The sequence below is a fragment of the Peromyscus eremicus genome, chromosome 4 (assembly GCF_949786415.1).
Source record: "Peromyscus eremicus chromosome 4, PerEre_H2_v1, whole genome shotgun sequence".
Taxonomy (NCBI): Eukaryota; Metazoa; Chordata; class Mammalia; order Rodentia; family Cricetidae; genus Peromyscus; species Peromyscus eremicus.
The window spans coordinates 48,425,545-48,450,128 of NC_081419.1; the positions used below are offsets into that span (position 1 = coordinate 48,425,545).

The following is a 24,584-nucleotide window of genomic DNA, read 5'->3' on the forward strand; positions in this document are numbered from 1 at the left end:
AGATAGATTTTTATGTTCACAGAGATCTAGCTGCTGGTCCTGCTGTCAAATTGAAGTTTGCTTAAAAGTCCACTAGTGGCTGCTTCTACATTGTCAACCGGTCCTCACGCTCCATAGCAACAACCATCATCTTTCTCCTCCTGCATCCTCCGTCCAAACTATGTCCTTCCTAAAGAGAGCCCCATTCTCACCAACTGATTCTCTACCATGTTGTCAGTCTGTTTCCTAAAGCACAGATACCCCTGGGCCTCCACAGGGGACTCCTGAGCCCTGCATCTGACTGTCTCTCCCTTGCACTTCCTCCCTGTGTCCACTGTGTCCTTTAAGAACGTCACCTGTCATGTGAAACAATTGTCCTCACAGCTAGAGCTGTTTAGTTCTTCGGGGTTATGACAGGCCCTAGACTTGAACTACCATTGCTAACTCATCTATTCTGCCGCTTGTTTCCACATCCCACGAAAGCAGATGTCTGACCCTAGACACCTCTGTCCTCAGCACTTGGTGTAATGCCTTTCATGGTAAACGTGCATGCATGTTTATGAAGGAACCATGACGTCGGTCTCACCTAGCCCTTTGGCTACTCATGTGTGTGAGTTGGTGTTACCCCAGATACATAAGTTTCTCATGGAAACCCCCGCCCCAGTCCTGAGTGTTCCTAGGCAAGTGCTTGCCATTGGGGTGGAGCTGGTTGTTCAGTTGTCTCAGGGACTGCCTAAGTGTTATCTATTCCTTGCCCTCAGAGGTAAAACGCATACAAATGAGAATTATGGATTGAAGTCAAGGCAGGGTGGCCAGCAGGACCAAGAGAAAGAAAACAATGCAGATGTCCCCGGGCACGGAAGCCTGTGCTAAGAAGCCGACCGTGACTGTTTGTCAAAATGGAAATTGATTTTGAAATCAAAGAAATGACCCAGACATTCAAAAACAAGAGTACCCAAAAGCTAGAACTTAAAAACACCAAGGGTTTTTCTTTTGCTGAATTGACAGACCCCAAATGTCCCCTCTCCCCCAAATACCACAAATTCTGCTTAAGGACATCTCCTATCAAACAGAAAATTTGTCCTCAATAGTAGGAATCACATGGAAAGCCATGGATTAATTACCCATCTGACTGAACTCCTCAAGTTAGATTTGTACAATACTGGACCCAGTTTAGTTAGGTGGGTAATTAAGGAGACAGCAGACCTTAACAACAAAGAAAAGCTAGTGTTATGGTGCAATGGTCTCCTCCAGAACTCAGGTGCTGCAAATGTGGTCATGTGGAGATGTAGGGCCTCTTAGGGGGCATCAGGTCATGAGGGCTCCTCTCCCATGAGTGAATCGCCTTCTGCTATGTGAGCATGACACATCCTTCCCTTGGGGAAGCCATGTTGGAAGCAGAGAACATTCGTCATCATGGATGTGAACCTTCCTGTGTCTTGATCTTGGATTTAACAGTCTTTAGGACTGTGAGAAACAAATTTCTTTGCATCTCCATCTGCTTTCTTTAAATATTGTCACAGCAGTGCAGAGTGGACTACAGACTATATCTGTGGCACTCCTGCTTGTCGGGTGTGCCATGACCGCCTTCCTCCCCAATTGCTTGGTCCAGTGGCTGACCACAGGAACCAGCATTTATGGAGTGCTTATCATGTAACGAGCAATGTGTAACCATTGCCTTACGCTCCACAACAACCCTGTGTCCAATAAAGAAATAAAAACAGGAACTCAGCGAACCTAAGTAAAACTTATATATCACTGCATAGCTCTACGAGTGCTAGATTTGTCCTCGGTACCTGACTTAATGCCTATCATTGCCCCAGTGTTTTTAAAAATATGCTGTGCTCGGGAGAATAATGGGTTTTGTCATTGAATGCATCATTTAAATGCATCAACAGACTATTTAGAAAGTGCTGTGTTGATGTGGGCAAATGTTCCCAGAAGGCTTTGACTAGAAAGGCTGATTGATTAGTACACCAGTGACTGTGGAGAGGTGGGAATGTTGCGGGTCTAGGATCCAGTTACAAATTACCTTGTCTGGCTGTCCTGCAGTTCAGTCTGTAGACCAGACTGGTCTTGAACTCAGAGATCCACCTGCCTCTGCCTCCCGAGTGCGGGGATTAAAGGCGTGCGCCACCACCCCTGCTGTCTTGGGTTCTTTAACAGCTACCATCTCCTTCTGAGTGTGACCTAACATCCTGTGGCCATCAGTGAAACCTTTTGAGACGCATTAACTTAGTAGACCACTAGGTGCCCTCAAGCCAAAGCTAATGCCACTGGATAGAATCTCAGGCCTAAGGAAGATGGCCTCTACCACTTCGTTGTGACTTACCTACATGATACTTCCCGAAATATATTTGAACAGCACCTTGATTTATGATTTTTCTTTGTTTTATTATTATAAAGCTTGATGAAACTATTACCACATTGGAACATGGATTTAGAAAAACGTGAATCTGTGTCCTGCACCATGGTCACTCCCATTTGGCTCCAGGACAAACCATGGTTTTCTTTCCTTTGAGGTGAGAGCTGTGTCTCTAAACACAGATTTGGCAGCTCCTGGATGATCTTGTTCTGGCCCACGTGACTTCTGGGGTCAGCTACCACCTCTCCAGTGCTCCTAGTCTTCCTGGGCTGCTTTAAGCAAACCTCTCTTTAATTTTCACCTTAAGCGAAGACCTCCCAAGACAGCCATGGTTGACATCTGATTTTCTGGTCAAGTCTGAAGGATCTCTAGCCAATCCCTGCCATTGCAGAGACCCAAGAGGCAACCTTAGCTGTGCTGAACAGTAATGATGACAGCTGCTATAGTCCCCTGAGAGAGAAGTCCGGGATCCAGGGCTCCACGGCCCGGTGCCTTGGGATTTTTGATGCCTTGTCTCCGTCACATGAGATGGCTCAGACAGTGAGAGCTTGCTGTGCAAGCAAGAGGGCTTAAATTCCTATTCTCAGCAGCTACATAAATTTGGGACACAGTGGTGCACTCCCGTGATCCCAGTGCTGGGGAAATGGAGACAAGAGGACCTCTAGGCCTAGCTGAACAGATGAGTTCCAGGTTAAGTGAGATAACTAGTCCCCCAAAAATAAGCTTACAATGACTGAGTAAGACACTTGACACTGACTTCTGGCCCCCACATGCATGCACAGGCATGTACATTTGTACATACACATGCACATCATAGACACACACATACCTGCAGACATACAAGAAGGAAATCGTCAGTTTCATCGCAAAGTGCTTTTCATCGGAACTCAACTGAGACAGTAAGAAGCATGGTAGTAGTGAAGGACCACCAGCTACTGACCAGCTACTGCCCTCAAAATGCCCTTAGTCCTGGGGCACAAAAATTGAGACATTTGGGTTAGGGAAATAGTCCAGTGGGTAGAGATACTGGGCGAGCCTGAAAGTCTGAGTTTAATCCTTGGAACCCAAATAAATATTTCAAGAGAGGAGCAACTCCACAAAGCTGTCCTCTGACCTCCATGCATGTACTGTGGCACATGCTTCAAGGCATGCATTGCATGCATGCACACACATAATAATAGTAATAGTAATAATAATAATAATAATAATAATAATAATAAATTTATAAATGTTTTTTGAGATCTTCCTCGTCTGCCACTATATCCAGCAGAGGGCACGCTTGTAATACATCCATTACAGAAGGTGGCACTACCATCAGCAAAATAAAGCTGCCACCTCCCTCAGCAAACTTTTCTGTGGCCTTTTCTTGGACACACTTCTGCTTCCCCCTCATCATGCCCCTTCCTGTCGCTTGACTGGCCTGCTGTTAGTGGCCATTCATTTAACATTTCTGGGTTATTCCTCAGAAACCTGCTCCCGACCCCCACCCCAGAGCGATTCTGCCTATTCTCTCCTGTCGGGGAGGGAGCAGACTATCCTTACACTAGCAGTGCTTCAGAATCTAAAATTTTTGTTAGCACATCTCCTGAACTCAGAACACAGCCAACTCTTAGTCTGGGTTTTTCTAATTATTTAAATCTCCAAGGGATCAGAAAGAGGAAGATGAAGGGGTCTCTGTATTGGCGGGCTTCACTCCAGCCACATCTGGGGGTGGTAAGTGTCGACGTGCCACAGCTCTGCCTTTGGGAGGTCTCTACTCCTGGGCTCTGCTTCTGTGAATGGATAGTCTCCAACCACAGTGTGTATTCTTTCTCTGGAGGCAGATTCTGCCCTGTGGACTGCAGATGTGATGGTTTGGCTTCAGACCACCCTGCATGTTTTCTCTCCTCACTTCTTTACCTTGTTTGGGTCATCTGTAGAGGAGGAGAGAGTAGCTCTTCATACCTCAGGCTGGGGGTTGAGGCAATGCAGTGTTCTGTCTTTTCTCTTCCATGACCTCACCTTGGTCTGTGGGTATCAACAGCTTTGCCTACCACTCAGACTCACTTGTTTCTCTTTCTACCTCTTTGCCTCCCTAGCCAGGACCTCAGGAAAGTTGGCAACTGCCCAAAATCCTCTGCTGTCTTAGTCAGTGTTCTATTGCTGTGAAGAGACACCATGGCCAAGGCAACTCTTATAAGAGAAAGCCTCTAACTGGGGACTTGCTTATAGTTTCAGGGAATTAGTTCATTATCATCATTGTGGGAAGCCTGGTGGCATGCAGGCAGACATGGTGCTGGAGAAGTAGCTGAGAGTTCTACATCTGGATCCTCAGGTAGCAGTAAGAAAGACATTCTGGGCCTGGCTTAGGCTTTTGAAATCTCAAAGCCCACCCCTAGTAACACACTTCCTCCAACAAGGCCATACCTCCTAATCCTTCTCAAGTAGTGCCACTCTCCAATGACTAAGCATTCAGATATATAAGCTTATGAGGCCATTCCTATTCAAACCACCACATCTGGCCTTCTGACCTCCTTGATGGTACAGACTCTGTTCTCATTACAGATTTGCTTCAGAGGGAGATTGCTCCCTCTCCTTTCTGATGGGGAGTACTCTGAAGTACCCCTCCTGCCTTCTCAGAGCTTTTACACTTAGCAAATATAAGCCATTCCACTCAGACTGTTTTCTGTACAGCTGCCTGCCTGAGTTTGCAGCCATGGATCTCATTTACAAGACTCACCTCCCCACCCCAAGCATGAAGTTAGCATGTAATTCCAGGTAAGACTCAACAGTAAGACCTCAACACATCATTGAAAGCCTGTGCATACGTTTTAGGAAATGAAATGTGGCTAAATACTTCAGCACACAGAAAGGAGGTTGTTCGTTAAAATCATATAAGCAATGTCACCCTCCCCCCACCCCCCACCCACTGCCTCTTGGAGACATCAGTCACTTTGGGAAGATGCCTGTGTTTGTCAGTCTTGTTTTTCAGAATGGAAATTTTCTTCCAAGGCAGAGCACCACAGGATCTGCAGCTCAGCCTATAATTACCATATCCTCCGGAGGATTTTTCTCTTCCTGCCAGTCAGGCTTCTGTGTGACGATGATAGGAAACTCTGGGCAGCAAAGTGAGTCATGGGCCAGGGCAGTGTTTGCTTGGATCAACAGTATTTGGGTGTCCTGTACCAACGGGAACACAATCTAAGCAGCAAGCCTTAAGAAGGCAGCAGACAGTAGCAAAGACAAAATATAGACAAAGAAATGAGAGAGGATGGATGAAAATCGTGGCTTTTGATGTAGCGTGGTCCCACTGTGTGGGAGCAGACTGCTCTCCTCCTGTTTGGTTTTTGTGTTTTTCTTTCAAGCTCATTTTAGTATTTTTAGTATTTGCTTTTTCAGCGGCTCTATATCAAGTGGGTTTATTTATGGGTAAATCTTGATTCTTGGTAAATAGCTCCCCTGCACAGGCATCTGGGGTTTCAGTCATGAAATGTCAGGTTACAGGGATGATGCAGCTGCATCTCCAGGGCATCACCCACACCCCACACCACACCCCACACCCCCAGTCCTCCACACTCCCACACCCCAACCCCCAACCCCCAGTCCCCCACACCCCAGCTCCCCAAACCCCAATCCCCCACCCTCCAGCCCTCCATACCCCAACCCCTAACCCCCCCCACCCCCAGTCCCCCACAACCCCCACACCCTCAGGCCCCCACACCCCTGGCTTCCTAGTGTCAGATCCCAGCATTGCTTCTTGCTTTTTGTCTGTTTTGGCTTACTGCAAATAGCAGCAACAACCTGTGTTTAATGTGGGAACACAAATGAATTCAGAGAATTAATCTTAAGCCAAGAAAATATGATGGAAAGTGCTAGAATTTCAAATCAGGTACTGAATGGATTTCCTTCAAGGCTGAAGCTTGCTCTATTTTTCTTCTCGTGGGTTTTTCTATCATAATCAAACTGTCTAATGTGGCCTTGTAAATTCAGGGTCTCTTATTGTTCAGGATATAAATATGATTTTATCATATTTTACTTTGAGTCCCTCATCACAGAAAAACCACATCTAAATCTAACTTTTAAAAAAGAAAAAATAAAATAAAGAGATTAAAAGAACACATCAGTGAAAGATTTTACCTAGGATTTAGTTTCCCTAAAGCCAGTCCATGTTCAATCTGGGAAGGAAGGCTTCTCTATTTTACCACCTCCTTTGGGCCAGGTATCATGGTGCATGCCTGTAGTCCTTGTAGTCCAGAAGCCGAGGCAGGAGGATTGAGAGCTTTGAGGTCAGTTTGGGTTACATAAAGAATTCTTGTTGAAAAACAAGCAAGCAAACCCAAAGAAAAGAAGATTGAGTCTTGAGGAGGTGGTTCATTTGGTAAAGTTTCTGCCTCAAAAGACGCAAGGACCCAAGTTTGAATCCCCAGCACCCACATAAGCATGGGCACACAGCAAACACCCAGTGTTGGAGCAGCAGCAGGGTGAGAAAGATGGATACCTAGCTTTCACTGGCCAGCCTGTTTACTCAGTCAGTGAGCTCCAGGTTCACTGAGAGACCTATCTCAAAAAATAAGATGGAGAACAGTTGTGGAAGGCAATAAGGTTGACTTCTGGCTACCATACACATGTGCACACACACCCATGTGCACACAAGAACACACACACACACATGAATATGTACATATGCCCGCCCCCCACGTAAATAGAAAATCTTGATCCTTATGGCTTGGAAACCCTGTATTTCTGTTTTTGGTTGCTTTGTTCTTTTGGGACAGGATCGCATGGAGTCCAGGCTGACCTGGAAGTCACTAACGTTCTGAAAATGACCTTGAACTTCTCATCTTCTTTCCTGTTCTTCCCAAGTGCTGAGATGACAGGCATGCACTGCCTTGCCTAGTGTTTTTCTGTTGTTTATTTTTTCCTAAGTACATAAGCAAACACCAGATTTTACCGTTTCCTATGGTTCTCTGGTCCTCCCATCTTTCCAATTAAATTTATTGTAGGTGCTTGAGGATAAACATCATAATTGTTCATGCATTAGTTTATTTCATCTAATTCTGGTGCGGTGTAATAAATGTTTGCTGAGTAAATGGAATGAGATGATGCCCTGTTATCTAGCAGACAGGGCCTTGGCCTCTGTCTGTCAATATAATAATAATTCCCTTTCAGACTTGGGCTTTGCCCCTGTGCAAACAAGGTATGCAGGGCTGTTTGTGAGTTAAGGCGATGCTCTCAAGGTCTTCTTGTCCTTCCCCTAAAAAGGCTCCCTGTGCAGCTGGATGTGTCTCTGTACTGTTTAGCATTCTTCCCAGGCACACTCAGCTTCTCCCTGTGGATGCTGTGGCGTGGTGTTCCACCCACTCCAGTCTTACTGAGAAGACTAACTCATCGTCTTCCGGGGTGTCGTGCCCACCATCTCTTAGATGGCTGTGCTGCCATCTCCCTCACCTGATTCCCTCTCTTCGCTAGCCATGCCCTTCTCGAACCCACTCTGGGATCTAAAGCGAGACCTTCTCCAGGACAGCAGATGCTCTTGTCTCTTGCTGGAAGCCCTGCTTCATGAGTAGATGCGAACATTGTGGGACAGGACAGATGTCCTACTGTTAACTGCAAGGGACAGACTCTCCAAGGCTACCCCCAAACTGTCTGCAGGCCTCTTCTGATGGCCTCACCTGAGCATCTGTCTCAGGGAGGAAGGTGGAGGTGCATTCTGCTCACTGCCCATTTCATGTGCCATGAACTGTTTTATGCTGTCGCTTAGTCCATGTTTGGCTTTGCCCATGAGTGTCTGTGTGTGAAGCATTGGTAATAGTTACCTGGGAAGGAAGGCTTCTATTTTACCTTTTCTTTTCTTCCTCAAAAGAAATATCTGTGTGTGTGTGTGTGTGTGTGTGTGTGTGTGTGTGTGTGTGTGTGTGTTGCCTGATGAGGCCAGAAGAGGGCGTTGGATCTCTGGGAGCTGGAGTTACAGGCAGTGGTGAACCACCCGACATGGGTGCTGGAGTCAGGACTTGGGTCCTCTCTCCAAGAGCAGTAACTGTTGAGCCGTTGGGTAGATCCTGGACTACCATCCTACTGCATTCTGAGGATCCAGGTCTGTCTTCATCAGCCCTCAGGAGACACATGGCTGTTTTATTTTAGGGGTTTTTACGTTCCATACTTAAGCCAGGAGGGAAGAACATCACCTGTATTGCCAACCAGACAGCCCTCTTGAGTTCCTTCTTTTCTCAGCAGTGACTCAAATGTGTTTTCCTTTGACAGTCGACTACACAGACCCATGAATATACATGGAATCCAGTGGCGACTGCTCATGAGAAGACAAGAGCCGTCTTTTGTGAAATGTGCACTGGTTTTGTATTGTTGCTAGGAAAAATAATAGGCTATACAAAGCACCCTGGACCAATAAAAGTCAAATGATTGATTTCTCCCTCTGGCAAGGTGGAGGTGGTATTTATAGTCTTGTGGGCATCCTTCTGGAGATGTTCTGCGTGTGGTTGGCTTTTCCAGCTGCCAGCTCTGGCTCTCACAGCCCCCGTGCCATTCTGAAATGGACTGACCCAGGGAAGTCACCGAGTCCTTAGGGACTAGAAGGTGAGGGATGGATGGGAAAGTGTTTTGAAGTGAAAATTGCAAAGCTTAAAGCTCATGTAAATCTGACAACTGGGGATTGCTGTGAAGGATTCTGCTTAAATGCTCTGTCAAAGATGCTCCGAGGGTCCTGAACTACTTACTGCTTGTGAGGACTTTGGGTTGCTGCTGGCACGCCTCTGTGGGAAAAAGCAGAGCTGTTGGTGACACTGAGTGGGCAGAAGGGCATTCTGTATTTATCCCTAGTCTCCAGTGTTAGCTCGAGATGGAAAGATGTTGAAACTTCCTCCTCTGACTTAAGGCGGCTATTCAGAATAGAAGGACAAAGGTAATTGGAGGGGTATTCATCAGATTCCATTTCACTAGCGATTTCTGTGTGTCAAAACCATCTTAGCACAGAGCATACAGCAACAGGTATTGAGTCATTGTTTTCTTTAGATAGGTCATTGAGTCCATAAGATAAAGCCGTTCCTCAGATGTGGTTCTAACCAGTCTGCTGCAGAGGTATTTAAATGGAACCTGGTATTTACCATTTTGAATGGACTTTTTGTTCCCACTTTGCATAATTCCATCAAAATTCTTCAGAACTATGTGCTAGTCACTTCCTGTTCTGGGCCTTCTCTGTTCTCTAAAAACATTAGGAGTCAATGGCTGGGCTTTTCTCTTCCTTGCAGGTTCCTTCTTTCCCTTACAAGCTCCTAAACAACCCCCGCCCCCAAGCTCAGCACACCTCTGAGTAAGAACATCTCTATGAGATTAGTTGAAGTGATAGATCTTAATCCTATGTGCTCCCAAGATAAACTTCCTTCTCTTGAAAATGCTTTTCTGTAATGAAAAATAAGATGGAAATTTTTCTAAGCAGTCTGTTTTTCCAATGTTTTAAATACTTCATGGTAAATAGAAGGTAAAATTGATTGAGCTTTTATTATTTACTTATGACAATCTAAAGTAGATTGCTGGTGTTTTAACTAATTCAATTAATAGAATTTTTCCACTTTCTGGTATATATTTCAAAGGAAAGAGCTGTGTGGGGTTAATGACCAAGTGTATCATCAAGCTTCCTCTCTCCTATATTACCAGGGAAAGGGAATGTCAAATGCTACACGTTTGAATTATTTGTTGATTTTTGCAAACAGGTGTCTTATTAAAGATTTTGAAAAGCGGCCTTCAGTGACCCATCTCCTGGACCACCCATTCATTAAAGGAGCTCAAGGCAAGGTTTTGTTTCTGCAAAAACAGCTGGCCAAGGTGCTCCAAGACCAGAAGCATCTGAACCCCGTTGCTAAAACCAGGTACAGTTCTGGTGTCAGTCTGGCGTCCTCCTCCGGGGATTTAGGAGAAGGGTGTGGCTGCGCTTTGATTCACCCCACATCTTAATTGGTAACAAGCACATCCTTGCAGTTTTTCAGAGTTTCATTTGTGTCTTGAAGCATGTCCTGTGGATGAGTAGGCAGGATTCAAAAACTGCCTATCTGGATTCCCGTGACTAATTTTTCAAATGGCTGAAATCTCGTTGTCCTCATGTTCAGTTAGCACTCATTAAAAATGTAGTTACATTTAATGCAAATGTAACTGCAAACCAGCCGTGGCTGAAATCATGTGAGAAGTCTGGACCTGGATATTGGAGAGCCGGGAGCAGACACAGACTACGAACAGGCTGTGGAAAGAGTGTGCTAAACGTCAGAGACTTTTCCTTGGATGGGCTCTGAGCCCATTTTCTCTTTAGCTTTAAAAAATCTGTAGGGTTATTCTAGTTTTCTTTTTAATATATTTTGTCTGCGCTATCTAAAGCAACCAGGACTCCTTCTACATGGCTCTATCCATGCCCCCTGGCTCCCACTCTTAAAGGGCAGATTTTTTTTCAATGTTTATTTTTAGGGATGGGAGCAAGTCTTTAAAACTCTAGTCTGTGTGTATCTCTATGAAACAGATCTTTGATTTCTGTCCAGAGGGTGGCAGAATTTCTCTTTAAGAAAAAAAAATTTAATTGCAAACAAACCTCCTCTGCCCAGCAATTACTTGGTTTTTTTATATCTGGTCAGAAAGGAGATAAGCACCAGTCCAGTATTATTAAAAGAACATTCAAAGTAGCAGATGTAAAGACAATAAAACAGCGCAAGTCAGTTCTGGAGGTATCCCTGTGTTCTGCAGAAACCTGTTTACAAACCAAAAGCCAAAGCCAGGCTTGCCAGAGATGGAATTTCAAGGTGACTGTGTTGTGCTGATTTTCTCTGTTGTCACAAGTTTGTGCTTAGGATAACGCAAAGCAAACATTTTCTTATGGGTTCCCCCCTCCCGTGGCCATTTCTGTGTCTGTGGCTAGGGACAGGGCAGAGAGATGCAGGCATTTTTGTGACTTGGTTCCTTTTGGGGCAGTAGGAACTTGTGCTTAAGGCCAGGGGAACCCAAAGCCACCTTTTTTTTAGTTTCTGTACATGAGCCTCCTCCAAAATGAAGACAAAATACAAACACCCGTGAACCAAGCCCAAGGAAAGCCAGCCTTTAAGTGTTGAGGTCAGACCCAGCTTCTTACCCGATGGCTTCTACTATGGCTCTCAGACTTACCAAGCACGGTACTACTGCCTGATCTTGCCTGTCCAGTTCTGCATTCTCATTTTAAACACTTTCACCCCATCGGAAAATAGTGATTCCGTGCATGCTCAGGCCCTTGCTCTAATTTCTCTTTCTCTTTGCCAAGTCTTTTGATGTCAGAAGCCTGGTAGGTGGCAAAGGCTTTTCAGTCTTTGTAATCTCCAGTTTCATTCCTCTGGAGTTTGTGTTCCTTTGAACATCCGTTTAAAAAGATACAGCCTCACAAATACGTATCAGAACGTTGCACAGCCCCTTCCTTGGGAGGTAGGGAAGTGAATTCCAAAGGGAACACTGAGTAATTGACACTCACTCTGCCATGACCCTTAGCAACTGGCTAAGGTGCTGACTGTATAGATGTTTTCTGAACCCACCAGGAAAAGCTCTCCGCTGTCATTTACTGCTGGCGAACCAATCTCTCTAAAGCTGTGGGTTTTCAGTAAAGGTGGAGGAAAAAAGGCTAACAGAGGTGAGAGCGGGATGACTGAGAAAATAGCCCCCTTATTTCTCTGCAATGATGTTCACACAGCAGGCAGGACAAGCCGGTGATTAAAACCGCCAGCTCTACCAGATTTGGGCAGGAGCTCAGAGGCTGACTGGAAACGTTCTTCAACTTTTTCTTCTTCTGAAGTTCCTTCTACAGAAAGGGGATTATTTTGTCGGTGGATTGAATCTACACATAAAAGGTTAAGATGGTTCTAGCTACAGTGTTAAATGTCTATAAATGTTGGTTATAGAAAAAAAAATCTGTGCATAGTCTGTTTGGGGTCCTCCACTTCCTCATAACACTGCAGTCCTAGTCAGGATTTTTATTGCTCTGATGAAACACTACTACCCAAGGCAACTTGGGGAGGAAAGGGTTTGTTTTACTTATTCCTCATTATCCCTGTTCATCATCAGAGGCACTAAAGGCAGGAATTCAAACAGGGCAGGAACCTGGAGGCAGGAGCTGATGCAGAGGCCATGGAGGAGTGCTGCTGACTGGATTGCTCCTCATGGCTTGCTCAGTCTGCTTCCTCATAGCACCCAAAACCACCACCGCAGGGGTGGGCACCATTCACATCAGGCTGGGCCCTCCCATAGGTTACTAACTGAGAAAATGCCCTCCATACTTGCCTACAGTCCAGTCCTATGGAAGCATCTTCTCAGTTGAGGTTCCCTCCTCTCAGATGATTCTAGCTTGTGTCCAGTTGACATAAACCTAGCCAGTACAACCGCCTTTCTCTTGCCCTTCATCTGTGAAAATCCATCTCTTGAACTTATCAGAGAAGATCATGAAAATAAATAGTAAGACAGCACTAAAGATGAAAAATACTGATTTCTATCTCTTACTCAGAATCAAATTTATTCATTTATTCTTTGTAGAGACATTTACGTGTGTAGGTGTCAGGCCCTAAGCTGAGCAGAGGAACTACAAAGGCAGAGCAGATCTGGTTCCGATAAAGTGCTAACTGTCTTTGTGCCACACAGACAAGAATCAGATAAAACAGTGGTTCTCAACCTGTGGGTCATGACCCCCTTGGCAAACCTCTATCTCCAAAAACATTTACATTACGATTCATAACAGTAGCTTAATTATGGTTATGAAGAAGCAACGAAAATAACTTTATGGGGGAGTCACCACCGCATGAGGAGCTGAACTAGAAGATTGCAGCATTAGGAAGGCTGATCACCACTGAGATAGGAGCCGAAGTATCAGGAGAAAGAAACCCCCACAGTCCCCCACCCCATCCCTGGGAAAGAGCATCTAGGCCAATCTGGGCTTGGGATGCCTGGAGAGAAGACATCAGAGAGAAAAACCAAGGAGTTTCTCCAGGAAGTGGCTGAGCTAGGATGTAAACCTGGTCGAGCGGATGGTTTCACACATCCCGCCAGCCACACGGCTACCATTGCAGAAAAATGAGTGGGTGTTTATCGTCTCGGCTCTATCGTTCTTGTTTCCTCTGCCTTGTTTGGAAGTTATAACTGGTAGGATGATGGACCTTGAACAGGATCCTGAAGGTCAAAGAGAAGCTAGACAGGAAGGAAGATATTGGGAGAGGGGGCAAAGAGTGGAGAGTGGCAAGGGCTCCTGGGCTGGAGAACAGGGAATCCTGTGATTATCCGGCAGCCTTGGAGCTTCGTGTAGGCTAGGAGGGAGGGAGAAAGTAAGGGGAGATCAGGCCCATAAGTCCAAGGACCTCAGACTTGTGCCTTAGCTAAGGGAGCCACTGAAGAGTTCCAGGCAGGTATATGTTCTAGATTGTTCTGATAGTAGACAATAGAATGGAGTAGGGGCAAGACTGGAGATACATATTGACCAGTCTCAATAGTATAATACTGCTTCTACATAGGTGTCGCTACAGGACGATGGAGACCAGGTCTAAAGCTAAATCTAGATATGGATCTGGGTGCCTATGTAGAGGATCCCATCCAGCTCTGGCTTTCCATAAAGCTGCTGCATGCAGAAGAGCTGCTGCCTAGATCCACAAGAGCTAAGATGGGCCTCACAACTCAAGCCCTTCTCCATGCACGGTTCACTTTCTGCTGCATTGTGACCAACCTCCCATGACGCCTAGCCTTGCTCCCATGCATGCTCTTGAGTGTCTATCCTATCCATTCATCATAACTGGGATGACCACTTATCCGCAGTGTTGTTGCCCAGCACTACCTTCCACCTCTTACTGTGAGGCAGAGGGATTAGGTACCCTTCTGCTCCCTTCTGCCTTCCTAGCCCTTGTTCTCCCCCAGTCTCCCCATTGTGACAGTCACATCCCCTTCTTACACCTTCTCAGTACCTGTTTTCTCTTTACCTCTTACCTGGTTACCAGTCAATGACTGTCTCATCTCCCATTAATCACTTTGTTAATTCTTCTATTCTTGCCTTGAGGCTTCTCAACTAGCCAACACTTTAAAAACCTTCACTCTGGGGCTGGTGAGATAGTTCAGAGGTTAAGAGCACCGGCTACTCTTCCAGAGGTCCTGAGTTCAATTCCCAGCAACCACATGGTGGCTCATAACCATTTATAATGGGATCTGATGCCCTCTTCTGTCATGCAGGCATACATGGAAATGGAGCACTCTAAAATACATAAATAAAATCTTTTTTTTTTTAAAAAAAAACCTCTTCCACTCTATTGCACTGAAGTTGTCCATAAGCAAGAACAGTGGTAACAAATGCAAATGGTGGAAGATGCTAAGGTCATGGTATTGTCAGGACTTAGTGATGGGTTGGTTGGCTAGGGAAAGAGAGCAGGGTGTCGTGACCTATCCAGATTGAGCTGCCTCCCAGCCCTGGTTCACACTGGAATCAAATAGAAATGACAGGACACTATGAGACATAGAGCAGTCAAAGGACCACTCTCTTTCCCTGTCCTCTCAAGTACAGTGCCAAGTACATACAGGCATTGTTCACAGCTTCTGGATGCCTTAAGTTGCATCTTCCATGGTCCAAACAGTCCGAGGCCCACTGTCAGGGTGTGTTGCTTTGTTTTGAGACCTGATCCAAAGAATAAGGCTCATTGCCCAAGGATCACTGCCCATCACCTGTAGAGGCCAGAAAGTTTTTTCTAATTTCATCCCTTCTCCAGGGAAGAGGAGAACATGTAGTTGGAGGACCACCATGGAGGATGGCATTTTCTTAAAAGATGGGGAAGGCTTGTAAAGGATTATGTATAGAGGAGACATCAAGTTAGAAGAGACGGTTATAGGGGAGCAAGAGAAATGGACCAAGGGTCTAAGGGAAGGTTGTCTGGCCTTAGAGAGAACAAACTTCAATGTTAGAAAGACGCATTAAAGTGAGATGAAAATACTCTGAAAAGCTGAAGGGGCAAATGAGGTAATGCGAGGAAGCTCATGCTGAATGGCCTTTAGCTTTCCAAAAACTCTGCAAGATGATATCACGGTTGGCAGTGGCATTGGGCTCTGAGGAGATGCTAAGCCTTTGGAAGCTTCACTATGAGCAATGTGACAAAGTCATTCAAATACAGCCAGGAGTTTTCAGAAGCACAAAAGACCTGGGTGCAGGGTGACTGAATGCTAGTCCAGTGTTGTCAAGCTCGTCCGTGGTTCAGAGAGGCATGAAGAACCCCCAGGACAACATGGCACTAAAGGCGGCCAGCGAATGAGCCGACTCCACCAATGCCTTCCCCATCTGGAGTCTTCAGTTACTCTTGACCACGAGGTGTAGGGCAGGGAAAGCAGATTTGGAGGTCTGCTCCAGGCTGGAGCCAGGCTTCAGTGCGTGTGATGGGTGAACAAGGGGAAGACCTGAGGCTCCTGCAGGAGAGTGAAGACCGTGGCTTAGCAGCTCAGAGGCTGAGTCTTGCCAGTCGTGGGCACGAAGAGGAAGAGCTGGTTCAGCGGAGGGTGGCGAACAAAGGGATGGAGGGACTGAGCTCCTGGGCGCTTTGGAGAGGAACGCAGAAACGAGACAGAACTGTGCTCATGGAAGACTTCAGTTCGAGAGAAATACACATTTTTAAAGTGCTGGCACGTTGAGGACCCCTCAGGCAAGAGGGTCCGACGTGATAACAGAAGCAGAAAGCGAAAGGAGTCAGGTGCTGAGGAGGAGGACGTAGGAGGGGTGTGTGAATGCTCCACGGAGGAGACTGGTTAGGGAGAACACGGTTGGGGAGGCAGAGAGGTGCAGAAGGGTCTGCAGTCCCTGGCACGGAGCTCAGGGGGTGTTAAGTTTGGCTTAGGGCTGCCACAGCTTATGCTCACCTGCAGCAGCCTCGTTCTCTCCTAGTTGACTCTCTAACTCCTGCTGCTACATGGAAATGGCAGACACTCTACTGAGAGGCTGCCTGGGAACCTAGAATCCTCCCTTCCCCATCCCAGAGACCACAAGCAGTCAGGGACCAGAGATAACATATTCCGTATGATGGACGCTCATTAATTAAAGGACCAAACCTTTGCCCCCTCCCCTACTGCCCAGGAATCAACCTGACTGTGAGCGGGTACTATGGGGTACTCTTCAGTTACATGAAATGGGACCTTCTTCTCTGAAATCTATAAGAAGGGACCCCAACTTTGCCTTTTGGGTGCCTGAATTCTTCTCAGAGCCCCTATCATGCTGTCTGTAGGAGGTGTTACCAGCTCTCCTAATACATCTCTTACTCAAAAGGACAATCTGCCTCAGTATCCCTCTTGAATGCCATCAATCCCAAGGACTGTTAGCAGCTAGAAGGTAGTGCTGTGTCAAGATTCCATAGTGAAGTGATCATCTCGGTTATAATGAGCAGGTAAGACCAGCATTCAAGTGCATAGGAGCAATGGGAGGCATCATGGGAGCTTGGTTACAGTGCCGTAGATGGCACACCATGTGTGGAGGAGGGCTTGAGATGTGGAGCCCATCTTCACTCTCGTGGTATAAACAGGAGTTCTTCTAACTATAGCAGCGTTATGGAAAGCCAGAGCTTGAGGCAATCCTGATTCACTATCTATAAACCCAGATCTACATCCGCATCTAGCTTTAGGATTTTACCTACACAGTCCTATGGGGGTATGAAGGCAGGAGCAATACTGTATTATTGAGATTTGATCAATGTCAATCCATGATGCTGATGATCATGTGTAATACATAGCACTTCAAGGGAATTTAAATTTTCCCAATAACTTACAGTTTTGCCATGGCATATATCTGATTTAGACACCACAGTCAAGAATCCAAGATGTCCACTCTCTTAAAGGAGGTAAGACTTTCTCAGCATCTAGAGACAACAGTCAAGGCTCTTGTGTCTCTTAATTTGTCAGAGATGCTTTTAAACAATTGTATTTTTTGATGACACCAGTCCCTATTTCCTTGACCTTCAAAATGTCTTCTTCCCCAAACCCATTTTGCAAATCCATGAATTTATTGCTGTCATCCATTATGTGACCTCTTCGTTAAAGATCAGAGTGGTAGACTTGGAAACGTAACTTTTATCACTTCACAAGAGTCAGTAGGAGAGAAAAATCACTGTCTGCAAGGTGACGGGGGCAGGGAAGGCCCTGGGTGACTGCACTGTGACCATGAACTCAGCTGTGAGCCTCAGAAAAAATGACAAGTTCTGGTGTGTCCTGCCCCTGCAGGTGGCTAGGGGCTTGCTGGGATGACAGCTGTTAAGCCGTCAAATGCTAAAGGTTACTCTAAGTACTGTTTGCTGGGAGAATGTAGTAACAGTTATTTGTTTCCCGGTTATGCTTAATGGATTTTGGATTCTGCTCTTGTAATTTGCCTGAGGCTGGTCAGAACAACAGCTCCAGTTGTTCTCATTTCTTTCAACCTGCCATGGTGACCTTTAAAAACAGGGTTCTCACCTCCTACCTCCCAGCCAGCCTTGCTTTCTCCTTCTTCTACCTGCAAACATGTACGTGCATACACACACATAGATGTACACTGCATATCCCATATGCCCATGGGCTCCTGGTGCTCATGTAAATGAAAACCTCCTGAATGATCACATACGGTGCTAAGACGTTCCCCATGTAGAAGCTAAATATTTTTCTATCTCCCCAACAGAGAGGAAAGAAATCTGTACCTTGATATAATTAGTATCACTCCCCGCCTCTGGCCCCGCTGTGAGGATGAACTATAGTTAATTGTCTCCTTTTGACACTTACTCTTGCTGCTGTCTGGAGCAGGTAGGAACAGTATCAAACACCGTTTAATATGAGTGATAATCCAATGCCAATTTATTAGAATTATAGTCAAAACTGCATAGGTGAAAAATGGGCAGTAACTATAACGATTTCTGCTCAAACAGTTTTCTATTTTTAAGTCTCTGTGTTTGCTTGGGAGCTATAACTTTAAGTTATTGGGTCAACATCTAGATCCTGGAGCCATGGGCTCTGAATTTAATTGGTACTCAGTCTGTATTTGACTCACAATAGAAGCAATAGAGTAGAGTCACGTGGGTGAGCTGCGGTGGTTTGTCCCCTACTAATTGTGCAATTGTGTAGTTACAGTCAGATAAGATGGTCCGTTCTCTTCGGCCCTGAATCAGAGGGTCTACTGAAATGGAAGTGATTTGGATGTACGACTTGATGGCTCAGACTGGCGGTGTAACTCTCTCCTCAGTCTTGAGTGATGTTTTCCTTACTGTTTGGAACCACTGACTGTGGTGATAAGGGAGTGATCTCTGGGCTCTGTCTGTGACTATAGAGGCCTTGGACTATGGTCTTTGAGCCTGGGGCCTGTTCCTCATCTCCTCTCTTCTTTATCCCTGGTCTTGCTTGCCCTCTATCCCTAACTGATACCATCACCTCCTTTAAACATGGAACCCGACAGACATGTTAGTCTTTCTTCATCCTTCCATTTCTACCTGAGGAGGAAAGGAATGACTGTGGTCTGTAAATGGAGGAACAGGGCCAGAAATGATCTTCATGACAGGGCTATCAGAGGGCAGATGTCTAAAGCAGTGGTTCTCAACCTTCCTAATGTTTCCACCCTTTAATACAGTTCCTCATGTGCTGACCCCAACCATAAAATTATTTTCGTTGCTACTTCATAACTGTCATTTTGCTACTACTATGAATCGGAATGTAAATATCTGATATGCACCCCTTGTGAAAGGGCCGGTAGACGCCCTGAGGGGGTCATGACCCACAGGTTGAGAACTGCTGGTCTAATAACTGTAGTGCAGAGTAGTAGTGCTCAGTGGTGAATGGCGTGTGAGCAGGTCTCAGGTGAGAGAGTCTGTTCCCTTCACATTCTTGGGTCATGATTTAAAGTGCTTCCTTCTATCCCTTACATCTACCTCTCCTGCGTGGTGCTCTGGAACCCATTTGTACCCTCCAAGTGGAGTCCCTGTTGAAGACAGGAAGCTAAGGGATTAAGGATGAACTCTGGGGGAAAAATCACACACAGGACCAGCTTCTCAAAGAGATGGGCTATTGAAGAGCATTGCCCCAAATTTGCTTCACTATGATGCAGGCACAGAGTGTAAACCTTAGTCTTAGCAACTTTAGTGTTCTCGAAAGCCCTCCTGCATGTGACCTGGGCTAAAGACAGCCCATTAGAGCCTGCCATCTGCCCCATGCATGCCCTCAGTTGTCTTAGGGATTTCAGCCCCTGTCTCTGGCTCCGTCTACTCCTCAGGTCCTTGGATTTAATGGTTCAGACTTACCCACATTTCTACTTAGGATACAAATTTCATCCCTGATTCCTGAAACCTGAAGTCAGCCTGACTCTGCATCCTACTGCCTCTGTCATAGCCAGCCCAAACTCAGACCACACAGCGTTCCCTCTTAGCTTCAAACCCCAGACTCCATACACCTCAGAAAATACAAAAAAAAAAGCTAATATAGACTTTGATGGAATTTCAGAATGTCTTCTGAGCCCTTAAAACTGTACTTTACCCCAGAACACTCCTCTTAGAAGACACTTTATGTACAGCCATTGCTGTGTGCACAGCTTACTCAGCACAGCAGGGCACACAGTGCATGAACTGATGAAGTACTCATCTGGAACATATACTGTTTCTCTATGTTTATGTGTATACCAAGTATGTTAAAAGTAGTGGACAGCATGCTTTGTATGATAAAAAACCAAATCTATACATTACTATATACCTTTATTTAATAAAATGTCTTTTGTTATTACCCAGTCATTTATATGTATCTATTTATCTATGCTTTGGGATACTCAAATGGTTGGGGACCCTATAAGCATCATGGCTGGCAGGGATGCAGGGAAACCTTCATGAGGTAAAGTATGAAACTGGAGTCCCTTTAGCAGGCACTGGGTCAAAACTTCCAGAGTCTGACATCATGGTTTATTTCTCTTACACATTTAAGCACAGCAAAACTTTGGGGGGAAAGTCTGCACATGACAGTTATCACAGCAAAACTTTAGGCATAGCTGCATAGGGACTCCCTAGAAAGCAGCAAAGCACCCGTGACCTTTACAATGAGAATCTATTGACTGATAGGCAGTGCTCAGGGGAAGGGCCTAAGGAGGAAGGATTTTCATAAGCATAAGGATGGAGTCTGTTGGTTGATGATGGAAAGTACATGGGACCTTCTTCATAAGGAATGGGTTCTATTTACTGAAAGACTAAGCTCAGGATAAGGGCCTAAACAGTGCTCGGGATATTGGGGGATTCCAGAAGGCTGGCTCCATGGAACAGCAAAGGATCACCAGGTTGACCGACAACATTCAATCCAGCTTTCTGGGTGACCAGGTGTCGGTCATTTTCTTCCTAGGGAGAGAATAGGCCTGTGTGTTTAACAAGCCTGGTTCCTCCAGTGCTTTCTCTAGGCTGTGCCTCCTACATAACACAAGCATTTTGTTGTTTGTTATGTTTGTTTTTTCTTCAAGACAAGGTTTCTCTGTGTAGCCCTGGCTGTCCTAGAACTTGCTCTGTAGACCAGGCTGGCCTTGAACTTACAGAGATCTGCCTGCCTCTGCCCCCCTGAGTGCTGGGATTGAAGACGTGCACCACCATCTCCAGACTGAATCCAAGTATTTTTAAGTTGAAGAGCTGTAGTTTTTTTTGTTGAACAAGGAATTATTTGGCAAAAATTGTTAGCAGATGCTGTTCTTAAGTTATGGCGCTAGGTGGAGCATGAGAGTTTTAGAAAATCTGAGTTTGTAGTTACTGGTGAGAACAAACCATTAAAGAAAACAGAAAAATAAAATTAAACCAAATTTAATTTTGTTGGTTTTAACTAAAAGTAGAGAATCATAACACTTTTATAGGTTTATCTAAAGTCTAGGATTTTTTTTAAAGAAATAAGCATTGGGATGGGTGTTTTTAACTCTCCAAACCTCTCAGAAAGAAAGCAGGCATCCTTTTCAGAGGAACATTAGCTGGAGATGGCAAATAGAGCTCCTGGAGTGTGTGTGTGTGTGTGTGTGTGTGTGTGTGTGTGTGTGTGTGTGCACATGCGTGCATATGTGTGTATGTATATATGTATATATACATGTGACTATGCATGTGTGTACATGTGTATATGTGTGTGCATGTGTGTATGTGTGTGCATGTGTATATGTGAGTGTGCATGTGTGAGTGTGTGTGTCTTGTTGAATGAGTGAACTGGTCTTTATCAGAGTGGGAATATCTTGCATCAGCACCAACTTCTAGATTGTCAACTACAATCTTGAACAAATCTAACTCTGAGGATTAAATTGCCCATCAGCAGGAGAGGAGGTCACACAGTGCTAATAATAGTAATTAAAATATCTTTTTCAAGTTGTTTGTCTAAATCCTCGTGGGGAGATTTTGATGAGAGTCGAGCTCATCGGCATAATTCTTGGAGGTTAAGTGTATGAGACAGACAGACAGATACACTGTCATAGCTGTAGACAATCTGCTGGTGGGCTTGGAAAAATACCAGTTTGGATCCTGGTGGTGTCTACCTGTGTCTGCGCACACTGAGAACCAACTTTATGCTAGGATTTATTTATCTGTGAGATTGTAGCTGAGGTTTACAAGCGCCTTCATTTTTAGCTGCCTGCAAAACCATCATCTAGCATGAAGGACATCCCTCGTGCAGTCCAGGCTATCGGTGGTGGAGGAAAATACCCCTAGGAAGCACATTGGTTGGCTGGGATCTCAAATTCTGATTTCTTTACCCATCGGCCTGTGAGCATCCATCTCCCAGAATCCTTAGACAGCTGCTCAAGCATTGCACCCTGAGTAGTTGCCTTTAACTGGAGGTGGAGGATGTTTACTCCATCTTAATCAGCTCTGAGGACAATGTCTGTGTACCACTCACATGCCTCATGCCCTTGGAGGCCAAAGAAGGCATCAGATCCCCCGGGACTGGAGTTACAGACGGTTGTGAGCCGCCATGTGGGTGCTGGAAATGGAACCGGGGTCCTCTGCAAGAGCAGCCAGTGCTCTTAACCACTGAGCTGTCTCTCAAGACTCTTGCTAACTTTCTTGTCAAATGGTTTATTTAACACAATTATCAGTTGTAAATAAGGAAAGAGGTAAGCTGGCTGAAGTTAATATAATGAGAATTCAGTTATTTTATCAAAAAGTTGAATTTTTTTCTTTATGTTGAACTTTAAGGGGAAAAAACTTAGGCTTATACAGTGGGGATTTGGAGCGGAAGTGTGCACCCTCCTGTATTTTATTTAATAAAATGGCAAGCAAGAATGCAGATAGTGACAGTGAAAATCAGCACTCTCTCCCCTGTTCCCTTTTTGTGAGACAAGGTCTCTTTGTAACCCAGACTGGCTGGGAGCTCCTCAGGTAGCCCAGAATAGTCTTGAACTCCTGAACCTCACGCTTTAGCCTCCTAACTGCTGGGTTTATACCTGTGCGTTGCCACACCCGACTCAAAGAATATACTTTCAACCAGTTTGATTTCTTTATCTTAAAAAAAAATCTTGTCTTATTTATTTTTGAGACAGGATCTCTCTACGTAACCCTGGCTGGCCTGGAACTCACTACGTAGATTCTGCTGGCCTCCAACAGAGGTTTGCCTGCCTCTGCCTGCTGAGTGCTAGGATTAAAAGCATGCACCACATGTTTCATTATTTCAAATCATGTGTAGGTGTGAGTCTGTGCACATGATGGCTGCTGCCTGCAGAGGCCGGAAGGGTCAGAGCCCCTGGAGCTGGAGTTGGCAGGCGTGTATGAGCTGCCTGTTGTGAGCATGCGTGCTGGGGCTCAAACTCAGGCTTCCTGGGAAAGCAGCACCCACTCAACCACTGAGCCTGCTGGACGGCTCCCAGTGTGGCTTCTCTTTGATATCAAGTACATGTAAAGACACAGACAAAGGAAAGGTTCTGGTTAACCATGGAAGAATGCTTAGGTTACTGATTTGATTAGATTAAATAAAATGAAGCCTCGGTTTTATTTTAGATTTTTGCAACCAAACTGACTCCAGTATTGCAGATGACTAATATACTTCACATGAACTTTTTAATCTGAAACCACCAGTGATGGGCACTGGGAAAGGAGGACACGGGTAGCCGATTCAAAGGTGTCTTACTGCCTACTTCCTCTGTGTGTGTAGCAAGGAGGAAATTACACGTGGAGATTTCATGATTTTTTGTGCTGTTTACTCTACAGCAAAATATGAAGGAAAACCAGCTGTGGGACCCAGGGACACAGAACTGCGTCAGAGGGTGACACCCTATAACTGTGATGATGTTGGGTATATGCCACCACCCAGGGAAGCAGCGATGCTGCCCTACTGGTAAACTTACAGGATGTAGGAGGGCATTTTACATGTGTGATTTAACGATATTCTGAGTATTGAAAGGAGTTGATTCCAAATTTCAATAAGGGCCTAAGAATAGTACTTGATGCATTTTAAAGTCTCATTTGAATTTTTATACCCAAGATTGTATGTGCTTTCACAGCCAGCTGGGGGACAGATAGACTAGTCATGAGTGATTCCATTTATAGGTGAAGAGGACTGAGTTGCTGCTGTTAAGGGATTTTCTGAGTGTCTCACTCATGATTCACAACTCTGAGACAGGGACCAGAGCTTTCACCCTATAGGCCCATGTTCCTTTTCCCCCTCGACACTCATGAGTATCATAGTTTCACAAAGGGAATTATGGGAGTGCCTACTTAAATTAATTGTATTACCTAAAGAATTACATTTGGGGCTGGGATGTGACTCAGTTGGTAGAATGCTTATGTGGCATATCCAAAGCCCTGGGTTTGATTGCCAGCACCAGGTAAACTGGGTGGGGTGATGCACACCTGTAGTCCCAGCACTCAGGAGCTGGAGGCAGGAGGATCAGGAATGCAAGGTCCTCCTCTATCAACACAGTGAGTTCTAAGAGGTCAGCCCAGGATCGTGAGATCTTCTTAACAACAAATAAACAAAAACCAGAGCAAAGTGTACTTTGGAATACCAAAGGAGATTTTTCTTTATTGTAGTTCAAGTTTTTGAAATACCTGGTAAGCACAGTCCCACAATAGGAAAGTATAGTATGGGTCTGACAGATGGCTCAGCAGGTGAGAGCATTTGCTGCAGAAGCCTGGTGATGTGTGTTCAATCCCTCAGACCTAGGTAGAAGAAGAAAACCGACTCCTGAAGATTGCCTTCTGGCTTCCACGAGGGCGTGTGGACACACACATGTGAATACACAAGTGCACATGTACGTAAATACATGTTAACAAAACAAAACGAATGCTAACTAAAACTCCCA

At 45.3% G+C, this 24,584-nt stretch overlaps 1 protein-coding gene across 1 annotated transcript in view; it reads left to right on the top strand.

The window, feature by feature from the left end:
• Myo3b (myosin IIIB) overlaps nucleotides 1–24,584 on the top strand; it is a 293,027-nt gene that overhangs the window by 63,634 nt on the left and 204,809 nt on the right. Inside the window, exons 10-11 of the mRNA XM_059260661.1 lie at nucleotides 3,203–3,214; nucleotides 10,048–10,203. Of these exons, the coding sequence (XP_059116644.1) occupies nucleotides 3,203–3,214; nucleotides 10,048–10,203 (168 nt within the window). The remainder of the gene's footprint in view (nucleotides 1–3,202; nucleotides 3,215–10,047; nucleotides 10,204–24,584) is intronic.